Source organism: Ochotona princeps, chromosome 19, assembly GCF_030435755.1.
Source record: "Ochotona princeps isolate mOchPri1 chromosome 19, mOchPri1.hap1, whole genome shotgun sequence".
Lineage (NCBI taxonomy): Eukaryota > Metazoa > Chordata > Mammalia > Lagomorpha > Ochotonidae > Ochotona > Ochotona princeps.
In genome coordinates this window covers 27770146-27786672 of record NC_080850.1, presented here as the reverse complement: position 1 = coordinate 27786672, position 16527 = coordinate 27770146, and the positions used below count along the sequence as shown (strand labels likewise).

Below are 16527 nucleotides of genomic sequence, written 5' to 3'. Positions count from 1 at the left end.
AGATGCAGTGATAAGAGAGCTTGACAACATAAAACAAACATATTCGATACAAAAAATAATATAACTCAAACCAAACTGCTTTTCATGTAATCCATTCTTTCTATTATTAGGTGGTTTCTATCTTCGAGGCTAGGCGGAGCTGGGAGTCAAAGTAACATCCCCATTTAAAGAAAAACAAGACACTTGAAACAGTGGTGTGATGAAAGCATACTCAAAAACACAAATAAAGTTAATTTGGAAAATTTTAATTAGTAAGCATCAAATGTACTTTACATTGATAACTGCAATACAGAAATTGTGAAATTTTAAATATCTTCCCTCAAAAAGGATAGTGATTTTCTGGGAAAAGGTGAAGACCCAATTATGAGCACTAATGCAGCCAGTCTAGGTCATAATGGCTTAATTAATATTCTCTAAACAGGAGTTCACATTTCTCAATTGTAATAAGAGACAGTAAGCCTCCTATCTGAATTTTAGCAAAAATTTTCAAGAGACTGATTGACAGGAATGTCAAACTTCTGAAACATAAACTCATACAAGTCAACAATGAGATCTTTTTTCTTTAGTCTTCAAGTGCAACTGACATGGGCATGTAATTTTTTCTTTCCAAATTCCTTGGAAAAGTATTTCTCCAAGAAGTCTTGTGTCTTTTTTTTTTACTATGTCTGAGTTGTTTTTAAGAAAAGATACCAGCCTTGCAGTTGGTTTGATAAAAATCTATAAAAACATAATTTGCAAGTTAAAAGTTTCTCAAAGGCTGTGTAACAGGAAAGAAATAGCACTTCTTATTTCTATAAGCACAAACACTTAAAGCTAGTCACACTGTAGGAAAATCCAACATACTGTTTGAAGTTCTATAAAAATGAACAAAAGACCCATGTTTGCTTCCATTGCTCCAATTGTTAAACGTAAATCTGCAGGAGAGGTGCGCTGTAGCGGTTCGCTGGTCCGATCTAAGAGTTCAAGGTCTCTTTGCGTGTTTCTCCCACTGATGTCCGCATCCCAGACAAATTCAGTTCAAAAGACAGAAATCAGGGCAAAGACTCCATATAACAGAGCACACGGATATGCTACTAAAAGTTGCTGTCCTTCCATGGCTAATGCAGAAATAAAAATTTTGGAAGCAGAAAAACTACACCATCCAATGATCCCAGCAGTGAGAATGACTCCTACCATACCTCTGCAACCATTAAAGGAAAAACAAACAAACAAACAAACAAACAGGGAAAGAAAAACAGGTGAGATTAGTTGCCTAAGAATAATTCAAAAACCTATTTGAAAGAAAAGCATTTTAAATTCACATGTTGACATATGCAGAAATTATCAGGATGTTTTTCAAATGTTAAAATGGACCTCTCAATGACTTCATGGTGTTAAATCATTTCTTGTGGTAAAAAGCTCACTTACTGCTACTTCTGCTTGAGTTTCTCAACCCTGCCTCTACTGATGAATGGGCTGCATGTGTCTTTGTTCTGAGGCTCACCATGCGTGGCTGGGGTGTTCAGCACCATCTCTGATCTGCACCCCACAAGGAAGTAGTATTCCTACCACCCACAACCACAACACCAAAACTGTATCCAGATATTCTCAGACATCCCCTGGGAGGCAAATATGTTCCTGGTTGAGAAACACTTCCAGTAAACAATAACTTAAGTAAAATTCAAATATATCAGTTCTTCAACAATAAATTTCTGTCCTGAAAATCTGAAACATTTTTATGTCAAGCAGGAACATGCTGAAACCATCATCTTGCCACATCTCTAGCATGAAGCAAGCAGTTGGTAAACACTCTAAGTGTACTTTTCAGACTGGCAGCATCCAGCTCTGGCCACAAAGGGGAGTCGAAGCCACTGAGAGGACCTGCACACAGTCACAGATAACCTTATTGGTAGTAAATAGCCCTTTATTTCATCCTAACCTAAAACATGATTTTAAAAAATACATATATTTGAAGTTGTTTACAAGTACATCTGAGAATTAAATAAGACAATAATAGGCTTTGTAGTGTAGATATGTTTCATCTTTAGCTGAAAGGCTTAAAGCAGAGTGTTCTTGTATATATTTATTTACATGTCTGTAATATGCTCAATTGCCTCAGTAAAAAAAATTGCAATAATGAGTTGAGCTTTTCCATGTAATATTTAAGCTAACCACACTTTTTGATTCATTATTGTTATGACACAGGCAAAACAAAAAATAGTTTAATTCCTGATCACAGGTAAAAGCAGAGATATAGTATGATGATTTTAAAATTTACTTTCATTCCCATTATTTATCACGCAAAAGTATGCAGGAGTCTTTACTTCTAATACCAATTACCTGATGTTTGCTGAGACAGTGATTTATCTCAAAATGATGATGCAGTTAATTCATATCACACAAAATCAGTGAATCAACCCCCCAAACAAATATCAGTACTTACTGCAAAGAAAATATGACTGCAAAGCTGGAAAGCAGGATCATAGGAAGCAGACAATATCCAAGGACACTTGCCACGCAACCAAATGAAACACCAGTCATACTCATTAAGTTTAATAAACAAAACATTCCTAGACATCCGATTGCACTGATGCCGTACACATAGCCAAACTGGATTTTGCCAGCCTAGGGTGGAGAAAAGATTAAAAGTTAAAGGACAAAGGAGAATTTACTTTTAGTGTGATTTCACCTAAAATGGTACATGTGGAAGACATTTAACTCATGACCACTGTAATGAACAGAAATAAATATTCTTTCTGCAAGGACATAAAAAAAATGGGATTCTACATCCTTCTTTGAAGCAATACTTTCTAATACACAAATATTTAGTTTTCTATTTCAGTTAGCATTTGACTATAAAACCTAACATATAATTAAGAAACAAAACCATGGCAAGTCAACTAAAATTGATTCCTAAAAAGAACTCTGGTTGATTTTAAGTAAATAAACTACAGAGACAAGATGGAACATAATTCAGAATGTTTGGATAGCAGCCCATATCACTTGAAAACCTTTAATTCACCCCAAATGGCCTTCAGCAATTTATTATCATTGGCGGATGTAATATTTTTAACCACAGAAATAATTTCATTATTCACTTTACATGAGTGTTACAGAAATTAGGAGGACAAAAATACAGGATAAACAGGAAGTCAGGATTCTGTGAGGAAAGAAGAAAAGGCAAAAGTAATACAACAAAACATTTGTTTCCATTCCTTCAGTGAGACAATAAAAAACAAAATCAAAAAACCTCTAGCAATTCTGTCATGCTAAAAAATATCACTGAATTGCATTTGTACAGCAAAGATTAACCAAACTGGAAATAGCATACTAGTCATGCTATGTGAACAACTGTCATATTCAGATCATATTATCACTAAAATTAAAGTACAGAGAAATTTCCAAAAAGTACCAGGTTTGCCAGATTTTTTTTCATAATCCAGGTCCTTGTCAAACGTGTGAGATCCAGACTGAGTTCTGGGTTCCTGGCCCCAGCCCACTCCAGTTTCAGCTATTCTAGGAATCTGGGAAGTGAACTATCAAAAGGGGAATCTATCTGTGTCTCTTGGCTTTAAAAAACAAAAATTATAAATATCTTACCAGTAATAATGTTGCTCCAAAAGCAAGACAAAAAACCATTGGTCCTGCCAAATCTGTTTCATTCATGATGCTACCATCTGCTACTTTTAAAGGATGTAACACTGTAAGTGTTTTTTGCCAGATGTGGTCAAAATTGATTCCTAACTCTAAAGAAAAAGAAAATAAGGAAGTCACTCAGGATTTGCAATATAATTTAATTCAACAGAACTTGTGTTGGAACAGGAAACAAAAGGAAATATCTAACTGCAAAAGAGGATCCAGCAACAATAGGAATACTGTGTTAGCAATATCACTAACATTCTACCTGGTTTGTGGTGTCTCTCTCTCAACTAAACCATTTCTGACTTTTGGTTTCTGGTTTGGTATTGGAAAAGAATATAGCTATGATCATGACATCCTCAGCCCGAACTGCATAGAAAAGAACACATGGATTCATAGCAAATTCCCGATATTCATCTCAGAAATATAGAGGCCCATGAAGCTATATACTAAGCCACGTCTCAAACAACATCTGTGCACTTTTCTGAAAAGTCTCCACACCTTTACTGCCTTTAAAACGGGGTGCACCTGAGCTTCCTCATTCCTGAAAAATGAAAGAAGAAAGAAAGGAAGGGAAAGGGAAAGTTCAGAGTTAGTGAACTGGTATTTGGGGTTGGAAAATAACCTTAAAACTCTCCTTTTCAATTATGTCAATATTTCCACCAGCTTATTTCCATTTAGAATACTCAATATCATATTACCTTCTTTCACTTCTTCTAATGACAAAATGAATCAATAATCTAAAGTAAATGTTTACTTCAAAGTTATGCCAAGTAGTATATTTATTGTTCAGTTTAACTTTTCCTATCTAGCTATCTTGTAAAAGACAATGGGCACAATGGGTTAAAGGAAAGGACAATTTCTCCAAATTAATATTTATTTTTATTAACCAGCCAAACACTATAGTTTTGGGTATCTCTAATGCTATAGGTTTCAGATTTTTAGACTAGATATACTCTGTGGGTATTCCACAATCTGAGAAACTACAAAATCTGAAACACTTCTGGCCCCAGACATTTTGGATAAAGGATATTCAACCCATACTACCAAATGTAACCGTCACTCCTACCTTCTAATAAAGGTGGCTCATCCTCAAAGTTGTTTCCATAGATTGGCTGAGCTGTGGATGGAGTATACGTCTGTGTTGGCTGATAAATCTGCCCAGTGTATGGCTGCTGTGGCTGCATCATGTCTGGAGGGACAAATCGGCCTTGCTGCGAGTAGTCGTAGCCAGCATATTGTCTATGAATCAATGGAATGTAAATTTCTCATCAACATTTCAGGTACCCAACATGAGTATCTCTTAAATGCCATTTGACAGAAAAATTCAGGCATGTAATACATGGGGCTCCGAGTTGGCCAGCCTTTTTTTTTTTTTTTAAATAAACGGTTGTTGAATTATTACTAAGATCAAGATAATTAAACAAGAAGTCTGCTTGCAGAGAATCCTCCCAATGATGCTGATAACAACTCTGTGGCAAACAGTACTTCATTAACTACTAAATGTTTAAACATTAGGGTAACAAGCAATAAATTCCAAATTGTGGCTTTTTTCCTTCCTAGTGAGTATACACAAACACTGTGAAATAAAATGTATGCTGTGGACATGGCGCAGAAGCCTAGTGGCTGAAGTCCTTGCCTTGCATGCGCCAGGATCCCATATAGGCACTGGTTCTAATCCTGGCAGCCCTGCTTCCCATCCAGCTCTCTGCTTGTGACCTGGGAAAGTAGTCAAGGACGGCTCAAAGCCTTGAGACCCTGCACCCATGTGGGAGACCCGGAAGAAGCTCTAGGCTCCTGGCTTCGGATCGGCACAGCTCAGTCGTTGCGGTCACTTGGGGAGTGAATTATCGGACAGAAGATCTTCCTGTCTCTCCTCCTCTCTGTCTATCTGGGTTTCTAATAAAAAAAAAAAAATCTTTAAAAAAAGTATGTTGTGAATGAAAGGTACAGATGACACTCTGTCTGTAACTTGCCATTATAATTTTTATCATTCTTCTTTAAGTCTTCATAGTATGTCACTTTTGTAAGTAGATAAGTACAATTTCAAACCATAAACTGGAATAAATTAAATCTACTTTTTATGAAAGAATATATAACATTAACATCATTTACATTGAAATAGGGCTTTCAATGTTTCCACCTGCCTGTATACCCGATGTCTTACTTGATGGGTACTATGGCAATCGACTATTGGAGAGTAATTAATATGGCTACTTAAGTACAATGACAAAAGGGAACAGAATACTGAGGCCACATCTTTAAATTTCACTATGTTCTCAAATAATATGACTTATATATTAATAGGACTAATATGATTTTATGGTAGAATATGTAGAAGCAAACTATTTTAAGACCACTTTTAAAATGAAGGCTGAGAAGTCTTAGAGATGTTTTAGTCTTATATTTTTACACTTTTGTTTCAGAAAACGTAAAAATTTAGTAACATCCAATAACACTGATCTTTTAAAATTAAAGTCAATTTTTTCAAAAAAAGATTTATTTGTTTTTATTTGAAAGTCAGATATACAGAGAGGAGGACAGACAGAGAAGATCTTCTGTTAGCTGATTCACTTCCAAAGTGGCTGCAACAACCGAATCCCAGCCAATCCTAAGCCAGGAGCCAGGAGCTTCTTCTGGGTCACCCACGTTGGTGCAGGGTGTCCAGGCTTTGGGCCGTCCTCAGCTACTTTCCCAGGCCACAAGCAGGGAGTTGGATGGGAAGCGTGGCTGCCAGGACATGAACTGGCCTACCCAATACGTGTACAAGGCAAGGACTTTACCCATTAGGCTACAGTGCCGGGCCCAAACTAGTCAATTTTTAAATTAATTGAGCATCTTGACTAAAAGCAAATCAAACTAACGGCATTTTTTCAGATGTACACAACTCTGGAAATTCCAATGTGAGTCCAAGATGTACCATACTATTTCAATACATTTTTAAATAAAGTACTACTTGCATGTCTGGCAATGCGATAAAGTATTTTCTGTATCATTTTTTTAACAGCAATAATATGGGGAAGGGGAAAAAGGGAAACATTGTATGCATATGTTAAAAACAATGCGGCAACTTTGTTGAGAGGACAAATAGTAATATATTCAGTGGGGATAAAGGTAATATTTGACACAGCGATTACAGATACACACACACACACAAACTTGTAAAGGTATCTCTGAGTGTATGTACAAGAAACGTCAAATCACAGTATGAGAAACTTGAAAATGGGTGAAAACAGATGACTTAATTTTCATATTACAAACTTCTATATGCTGGAAAATGTTGTATACTTATTGTTTAATAAAATTAATCCTAAAATAACATGTGTGATATAGGTATATTTATTAAATTTTCTAAAATATAACCATGTATTGCAATGTTACTATGTATTATAAGTGTTTACTGTGAGTTATTTTATATTGGCTTATAATATTTTCACATTATAACACTGACACGGATATTATTGTCTCTACTATGAAGATATGGAATTGGAAATTTACCTTAAAATAATTGTTCATGATGGACTCAGCGTTCAAAATTAGACTGATTCCAGTGGCCAACTCTCAGCTCTCAGATGTAAAAATTACCTCAACATCCTATCCAACAAAGATAATTCTAATAATTTGGTCTGTATTTGTGCTTTCACAATCTTTCTGGCACACAAATACTTCTATTTACTTCTATTTACACGCAAATGTGTATGCACATATAAACCCATCCCAAATAGGGCAAGCTAAACTAAGATAACCACCAACACTTTGTGATTTAGTACATAATACTCTATTGCACTGATTGAAGTTAAGATTGTCTCAAGTCCATTTCTGAAGCCACAAAATCTGGAAACGCTCCAGTTTGGTATTTGTATAGTCTGAATAAATTGTATTTTATTTTCTGAGAGATTATATAATATAAAACCAAGAACAGCATGGACCAGTATATATATATACATGTCCATACACACACATACATATTTAGGGCCACTTTATATTCTTAAATTTAGTAAAAACTACAGGGAGCAGCAAAGTGATGCAGTAAGCTAATCCTTTACCCTTGGCACTGGCTTTTCATATGGGTGCTGGTTCTAATCCCAACAGCTCCACTTCCTCTCCAGCTCCCAGCCTGTGGCCTAGGAAAGCAGCAGAGAATGGTCCAGAACTTTGGGATCCTGCACCCGCCTGGGAGACCTGGAGGAAGTTCCTGGCTCCTGGCTTCAGAATGGCTCAGCTCTGGCCAATGTGGCCATTTGGGGAGTGAAGTAGCAGATGGAAGACTTCCCTCTACCTCTCCCTCTCTCTGTAAAATTACTTTCCAATAAAAATAATAAATCTTAAAAAAAGAAAAAAAAACCCTCCAAAGCGTTTTCGTTTATATGAGTTACTGCCTGTAAATGCTTGTTAGAAATTTAAAAAGAAAATCTTAAATGAATTTATTTAAACAGTACATACATTATATCAGCATAAACTTTTTAATAAAAACTATTTTCAAAAAATGCAGTAAGTAATATTGGTATAATTATGAAAATACTACTTATTACTGTCTAGTTTAACAAAAGATAAAATCTTACACTTCCTTCTGAATTCAATCTGTTACGGAAAACTAACGTTCCTGCACATATAAATGGAAAGCTTTGCTTGACTATCATACATTTTTACGGAAGGGTCAGCACCACACAAAAATAAAGTGTAGTTTTCAAAATTCAAGCTGCAACACAGAGTTGAAAACAGTATTAATAAACTTTTTAGACCTCTTCCATGTAAACATAAGGAACATTTTGCTCTTTCAATTCTTTATCAGCGTATGAATTTATGGTACCATGCATTAGCCATTCAGAAAATATTCAGTATTACTTTGACATGTCTTTCAAATAGTGACACATTTAATTCAACCAATTAAGAAAAATGTTAGAATCACCACGGCTCTGATTAAAAAAAAAAGTCAATAAATGGAAAATTGACAGTGTAACTAGTCAACGTTCAAGTGGAAGATTCAAGCTTTCCAAACCCTCATTTTGTCTGCAAACTTGAATGTATACATTGGTGACACACATTTTCAGTTACTGTCCTCAAGGTAAAGGTTCAGTTCATTCACTTTTGAGAACAAAAATTTGTCAAATACTCAAGTCTGAATATCAAATCTTTGGCAGTTGTTTTTGCTATTTTGTTTGTTTTAAATTTATTTGTTTCAAAACAAGAGTTAAAGAGAGGTGGAGCGATCTGCTATCCCGCTGGTTCAACGCTCAGGTGGCCACAATGGCCGCAACTGGATCAGGCTAAAGCCACGAGCCTGGAACTCCATCCAGGTCTCTCCAGTGGGTGGCAGGAGCCCAACCATGTGGCCCATCTTGCACTGCTTTCCCAGAGACATCAGTGGGCAGTCTGAAGTAGAGTAGCCAGGACTTGAACTGCATTCATAGGAATGCCAGCATCACAGGCAGGGAATAACCCACTGCACCACAATGTTGGCCCCTGGCAGTTCTTACAAATAAAAATGCTTTTAGGAAAAAGCAGCTTATTTAGCTTGCAACTCGGACTATTCCAATGCTCTTCTTGAAAAAATCACCACCCTTTTAGTATGTGTGAAAGGGTTTTATGATTTTTTTATTTTATCACACTGAATGTTAAAGAAATGTGCATGCTCAAGGGTTAGAATTAGTAAAACTGTAATTCTTACTGTCTGATCAGGAAAATACTTAAATACAACTGACTCCAACAAGTGTGCAAAAAGAAACCAGTCTACTATAGCAATTTGATAGCACTGCCTTGATTCAGTCTCATGGATCAGCATTTTTATGAACCAGGATTTCTGTAACATCAAACTTAAAACATGCAGCACATATTAGTACTGTCAGGAAAGTAATTTTTGACCTTAAATGCTTCTTCTAGGCCTCAAGGGCCCTCTGAGGTCTACCATCCACAACAGAAAAGCCACTAATAGAGACTCAAAGTCCACATGAAGAAGAGACATGGTGTTAGCAACATGGTGAAACAACCGTTTCAAAGTGGTACTTTCATTCTATTTTCAAAATGCAATGTGAAAAAGAGAACATGGACTTCGCTATTTTGCTTTTCTAACAAGAATCATGTAGGAAAGTTTCTGATCCAATACTGCTAGCTTTTTTTTTTTAAGGGATTTGTTTATTTTTATTGTAAAGGAGCTCAGATTCACAGGAGAGGAAAAAAGATCATCTGTCCACTAGTTCCCTCCTCAAACAGCCAGAACTGAGTCAATCAGAAGCCAGGAGCCAGAATTTCTTCCAGGTCTCCCACACAGTTGCAGGGTCCCAGTGGCTTGAGCCATCCTCTACTGTTTTCCCAGATGACAAGCAGGGTCTGGATATGAAGTGGAGCAGGTGGGACATGAACCAGTGCCCATATGGGATCACAGCATGTGCAAGGTGAGGAAATAGCCACTGAGCTATAGCGTCAGGCCCTGCTGCTGGTTTCAAACTAAAACATGGGGCAGTGCTGTAACATAGCCCGTTAAGCTGCCACCTCCAATGCTTGCATCCCATACTGATGCTATTTGAGTCCCAGCTACTCTACTTCTGATCCAACTCCCCATTAATGCACCTGGGAAAGCAGAAGATGACTTGAGTCCTTGAGCCTGTGCATCCTTGAGGGAGCCCTGGAAGAAGCTCCTGGTTCCTGGCTTTTGCAGCCATTTGCAGGATGAACCAATGATGGAAGACCTATCTCTCTCTCTCTCTCTCACTTAACCTGTTTACTCTGCCTTTAAAATAAATAAAATAGGGGCCCGGCACAGTGGCCTAGCGGCTAAAGTCCTCGCCTTGAACGCACTGGGATACCATATGGGCGCCGGTTCTAATCCTGGCAGCTCCACTTTCCCATCCAGCTCCCTGCTTGTGGCCTGCCTGGGAAAGCAGTCGAGGATGGCCCAAACCTTTGGGAACCCTGCACCCGCGTGGGAGACCCGGAAGAGGTTCCTGGTTCCCGGCTTCGGATTGGCACAGCACCGGCCGTTGTGGCTCACTTGGGGAGTGAATCATCAGACGGAAGATGTTCCTCTCTGTCTCTCCTCCTCTCTGTATATCTGACTTTATAATAAAAATAAATAAATCTTAAAAAAATAAATAAATAAAATAAATCTTTAAAGAAAAAAAAAAAAAACACCGAAACATGGTATGGTAGCAATCAATGCAGATTAAAGCACACTTCAATGGCAGAAAGAGAAGCATTTACCAAAGCAGTACTCTCCGAAACAGTGTCTCCGTGATACACGCAGAGTTTCTTCCTATGCTGGGTTAGCTACTCATAAGTTCACAAAAACCTTCAGATTTTTCACAAAGGTACTATATTTGTAAAGTTTAAGATAAGAACACAACACCTGTTAATAGTTAAACATTTTTAACTATTATTATATATTTTGTAGCCATATTTAGAACTTGACGTGGGATTTATGCAACATTACTTTTTTGGAGGGATGGGAACAGGTATATGGACAAAAGGGTGATACCTATTAAGTACCCACAGAGCAAAGTGCAAAATGCAAAAGCTCACTTTATGCACTAATGCGGAGCTATGCACCAAAACGAAGTCAAGTCAAACTTGACAATCCAAGCAGTACGCTATTTTAACCCACATTTTCTACAGCCAATAGTGAGAAGTTATCAGTTGGTTTTCATTAACAACTCTAGAAAACCAAATAATTACTTTGTAAGTTAAGATGGATATTTATCTGGCAGTGAAGCTACATACCCACCCGGAAGAAACCTCATTAGTAAGGGAACAGTGCTAGTGGCATGTGATTTGTTTGGAATGGAACTGGGAGAATGAAGGACTAGCGGCAGACAAAACTGCTGTGTAAAAACTGAAGTGAGACTATCTCAGCTGGGAGAGGAAGTTACCCCCTTACAGCCATCCTAAGAACAGAGTAGGAGAGAACAGACAGATAAATCTAGGAGACAGCAATTCAAATGGAATAGTTCTGTTGAACCTAAACCCAGAGATCACGTGGCTAAACAGACAAGCTCTCCCAAGCGCTGTTGCTACTACAGACAGGATTAATTAAACCTACTCTGGCCAAACTTACATTCAGCCAGAGTAATTATCAAAAATGTACAATAGGTAAACAAATGAATGTTGATCTCAGTATAATCTTTAAAACTGTGTCTAGCCAATTGACTGAGATAAAATAAATCCTCATTGTATGTTGATAATCTAATAGAAAAAATATTAACAAATCAAGGAGTACTTCAAAAACTATGAGGAAAAATACAATTAAAAGATAATTTCACTGCAAAAAAAAAAGTACTGTTCTTTCCATAATATGTATTACCATGAACTTTTTGAAGCCTCCCCAGAGAAGGTATTTTAACATACTGATTCTAATGGTTCAATTTGTTAATCTGGTGGGAGGGCAGAATGGGGCGTTTAGGGTTTGATTTAATTAATGCCACACAAAGATTTTGTGCGTTGTACAAACGACAGCTTCTCCCTGTCAGACCATCGAAAGGCGCTGATTTTGATTTGCTGTTTTCCTAATTCTTGGGCTCTTCATACAATTGTATGAACTGAAACATTGCACTACTGCATGTTGCTCAGACTGAATGGGGTACACAACCTTCCCGTGTGGTTTCCACACCCCGGAATACATTTCACAGGCATTGTGGTACTGATGACTCTGAACATCAGATGGCATCTGACTGCCCTCACCTGGGATGCACACTGATTTGGGCATTTAACTGAGTGTGTGCGTAACAGGCCACTTTCACAAGACTCTTAAAGGAGCCCAGGAAGACTGAAGCCTCCCTGGTACAGAAACCGCCTGAATTTGATGAGAGGCTGGTAAAATGTTTAGAGGCTGTGAGACTAAGTATATGATGTCCTAGAGGTTGCTAGAAAAAGCCTTCAGTGAATCTACTTTTGCTGCAAACAACTATGGTTTAAAAAAAAAGTCTTTTTTTTTTTTTAAGACGAGTCCTAATGGCTTAGTTGCCCCGCCCCCTGAAATCTGGAAGAGGTTAATTTGTAAGCTACAGGCCGTAATGTTCATCATGTGTTAGTACAAATTAAAACAAACAAACATGATTATAAGAACATTATAATTACTTTATGACTTACACCAGAGAAAGCCACCACTAGGCAGTGTCCCTAAGCATTTTTCAATTAACACTGCTAAAGTCTGAAAGCTGGACTTTCACCAGAAAGTTTTCTCATCAAAGATTTTAATTTGGGGCAGGTCCTCCAGACTAAATAGCCTATCTTCTAGTTCCATCCTTGTCTAGATGCTGCTTGTCCACTCCAGCACATCCTAAGAGTGTGCAGCAGAGGGCAAACCAAAGGCTGTTCCCTCCTCTCTAGAGGATGGAAAAATCACACACAATCACATTTTTAAGAAGCACCATGTGCTCATTCAGTCTCAGGCAGAAGAAAACACTAACAGATGCTGTCACTGTTAGTGCAGACTAAATAAACCACAAAACTGGAAAAGTTACTTGCTGTAGGGTCCTCCACTCGCTCCATAATCGTAGGACTGCTGCGACTGGTCGTCGATGCTGTAACTTGTCTGGTAGAAATCCGTGTTCAAGTTCTCAAAGCCTGACATTGCAAAGGATCTGCAACGGAATGACAACTAGTCACTGCAGTCCGTCCCTCGACCCCGGGGCTTCAACACGCCTTCCGTACTTTGGGGGAGTCACCTGCAAGCCTGGAAGGGGGGAGAGGGAGATAAAGGAAAAAATGTGCGACCCCACAGGCGAAATCACCTCGGCTTCGGGGTGGGAGCAGCAGACCCACTGGGCTCTCAAGTAACAGCCGGCAAAGGAGCCCTGGCCTCGGGACAGCTCCAGCTCACACCACCGCTGCCGCCTCGCGCGGCCAGGCCGGCAGCTGCAGGGGGCGGGGGGGGGATGCAGGCGGCCTGCGGGCTGCCAGGGGGGCTGCAGGGGATCGGTGGGCTGCCGGGGAGCTGCAGGGGGCTGGGGGCTGCCGGGGGGCTGCCGGGGGGCTGCAGGGGGCCGGCGGGCTGCGGGGGGGCTGCAAGGGGCCGGCGGGCTGCGGGGAGGCTGCAGGGGGCCGGCGGGCTGCGGGGGGCTGCAGGGGGCCGGCGGGCTGCCGGGGGGCTGCAGGGGGCCGGCGGGCTGCCGGGGGACTGCAGGGGGCCGGCAGGTCGCTCCTGGAAGTGGGGACCCCCGTCAGACCCCAGGTCCGAACCGAAGGACCAGGGCGCGGCGCCGCGAGCCGGCAGCAAGCCGAGCCGCACAGGTGCGCGGGGAAGCCAAGCAGCCTGCCGCGGTCTGGGACACTCACCGAACGCGGAGGCGGCGGGAACGGCGGCAACTCCAACCCCAGGAGCCCCAAGCAGCCTCCAAAACTGAGTTTCAGAGCCCCACACCGGCTCCGTTGCTACGTGTCATGGGTCTAAGAACCGCTTCCGGGGTACGCTCGCTCGCTCGCGCAGGCGTGCTCACAAGGCTTTACTTGCTTTTCTTTGGTTGGATACTAGCGGCCGGGAGAAGGCGGAATTCCCGGTATGCGCGTGCGCAATAGCCACGGGCCGGTTTTTCTGACAGGCCGGTGGTGACGAGCAAGTGCTTCCGACAGCCAGCCCGGCGGCTGAGGTAAAAGAGCGCAGGCGCAGCAGTGTCCACTCGCTAGCTGACAGGAGGGAGGATTCCTCACGCGCCGAAGGTTTGCAGGAAGGCGGGAAGCACTAAGGGATTGAACGGAGCGGTTTTTTTTTTAATTATTTTTTTTTCTTGGATTTTCTATGCTTCGAGCGCTGTGCTGAAGAGATGTGTTACTTAGTCGTTACAACCTAATGATATCATTATCCTATGACTTTCTAAGTGAGGCTAAATTATCTGTTCTGTACTAGTTCCTGGGAATATCTGGAGAAAATGTAAAATTTGTCAGTGGTATCCCTGAGTGCCTTGCCGGTCTTTGAAAGGCTATAATATGTGTCCGAATGGAAGAGTCTGAGAGAGTGATTATCAGAAAGGAATTAGTGGGGAAAAGATGAAGGGAAGGCCTGAAAGAGGGAAAGCATGGTGTGAAGGAATCCTCTACTCCACCAACGCTTCTTCCAGAGGATTCTGTGTTGTTGGTACCCGCTTGGTGCCTGATGGTGCTTTGAGCAGCACCCTTGGTCTAGGACTGCTAGATGGGTGGCAGCACCCCTGTCCCTCAAATTGTGACAACTAAAGCTGGCCAGGCATTGGCAGGTGACCCCTGGGGAAGGGTACTGGCAGCAACCGAGTTTGGAAACTAGTAGTTTAAACGAACTAGAGTAGCTGAAGAAGAAATTGAAGAGAACCACGTCAGCGGTGAGACTGAGGTGGGCAGGATCAGACAGCCGGTGGCATGTGTGTGTTGGTTCTAAAGGAAAAGGGAAATCATTGAGGCTTATGATCTGAAAGGAGACATAGATTCTTGGTGTAAAAAATACTGTTTTGGCTGCTGTTGAAACTCTTTTTTGAGAGACTAAAGTCAATAATATCTCAAAGTAGTAGAATCCTGTGACTACAAATACAATGCTATCACTAATAATTAGAACTATCTTTGGGGTTTACAGTACTAAAACTTATACCCAAAATCCTTGAGTGTTGTGAGGGGAGGTGGAGAACACCTAGTCAGAAGGCTGTATAAGACCTTGCAAAATCATTTCATTTGGTCCCTCTATAGCAACCACAGGTAGCACTCAATATTCAGTACATCTATAAAAGGATAATTATTTAAGTTGATAATTTTGTATGATCCATGAATTGTGTTATAGATATCCACTGGCCCTTGGGAGATAACAGGGTTGCACCCATCTGGGATCAAAATCCTGTGTTCTGCAGAAACAAGCCAGAACATTGTTTTGGGAACAGTTTCTAAAATTTTTTTGTTTAAAACTTTTTGCCCAACACTAACATACTTCCGAAAATAGAACAAAGCAAAAATAAATAAATAAACCATACTCCCTTCCAAACAAATGTCATAACAACAAAAGGGCATAGCAACCAAACCAAAACCCCAGAATTGTACTAGGAGACCAATAGCCAGTTACCATTTAAGTTTTATGCACCACTAGTACACTTTTGAAATAGTTCAGCCATTTTTTGTCACTGAATCATTTCATTTATTGGAGCAGATATCATCTGTACAACCTGACCACATATGGTTTTCCAAAGCCATTCGCTTTGCCCAATTTTATGACTGATTTTTCCAGTTTACTTAATTTTTCCCTTTCATACAAAAAGATATTTGTATTGTTCACAAAGTATGAGGTTGCATTATCTCTAAACCCATCAGTGAGGCTGCGTTTACAATCATCAACAGCATGTCATAACCTATCAGTTTTTTCTACTTAGTGACACTATCCTTGAAAAATATCTGTTTCTCTCTTGTTTCCCCTCATATTTCTTTTTTCCTATTTAAAAGAGATGTCACTCTCAAATTTAAAATGAAATTCAGACTACATGTATTTAAGAAGGTAAGTGAATTTTTGAGTATGGATGCCATTTTGAATCTGCTTCTGTCTGTGAAAGCAATAAACATATTAAAAATACTCCCCCCTAACTGATCCCTTCTCTGATTGTAAAGACAAACAAGAAAATTGAATGACCTTATCAATTTTCTCGTTGTTTCACTTTGGAGCATAACCCAAGGTATATCAGTTAATTTCATAACCAGTTATGTAAGCCTTTCTTTGGGAAGAAAAAAGATGATCTTGGTCTGTTGCCCTGGGATAGGCTCCAGAAAGTTACATTAAAGGAAATTGGAGTACTTGCACTGAGCTAGCTTTATGAGGAGGTGAAAAAACCCTCAACTAGGAAAAAAGATGATAGAACATAATTGGGCCTGTAACATCTGACAAAAATGTATCAAGGATTGAACTTGTAAGAAAAAAGGAAAGGACATTCTAGTCATCAATGATATTTTTAATTTTTACAATAATTCTAGTACATA

At 39.7% G+C, this 16527-nt stretch overlaps 1 protein-coding gene across 1 annotated transcript; it reads right to left on the bottom strand.

Moving 5' to 3' along the window:
- Positions 1-229: 229 nt before the first annotated feature.
- YIPF5 (Yip1 domain family member 5) lies at positions 230-14032 on the bottom strand. Its single transcript, XM_004586515.3, has 6 exons — positions 13885-14032; positions 13071-13190; positions 4688-4860; positions 3580-3725; positions 2423-2604; positions 230-1180 (listed from the first exon to the last, which is right to left on the bottom strand). The coding sequence occupies exons 2-6, from the start codon at positions 13178-13180 to the stop codon at positions 1018-1020; spliced, it is 774 nt and encodes a 257-aa protein (XP_004586572.2). The 5' UTR covers positions 13181-13190; positions 13885-14032; the 3' UTR covers positions 230-1017.
- Between the last annotated feature and the right edge of the window lie 2495 nt (positions 14033-16527).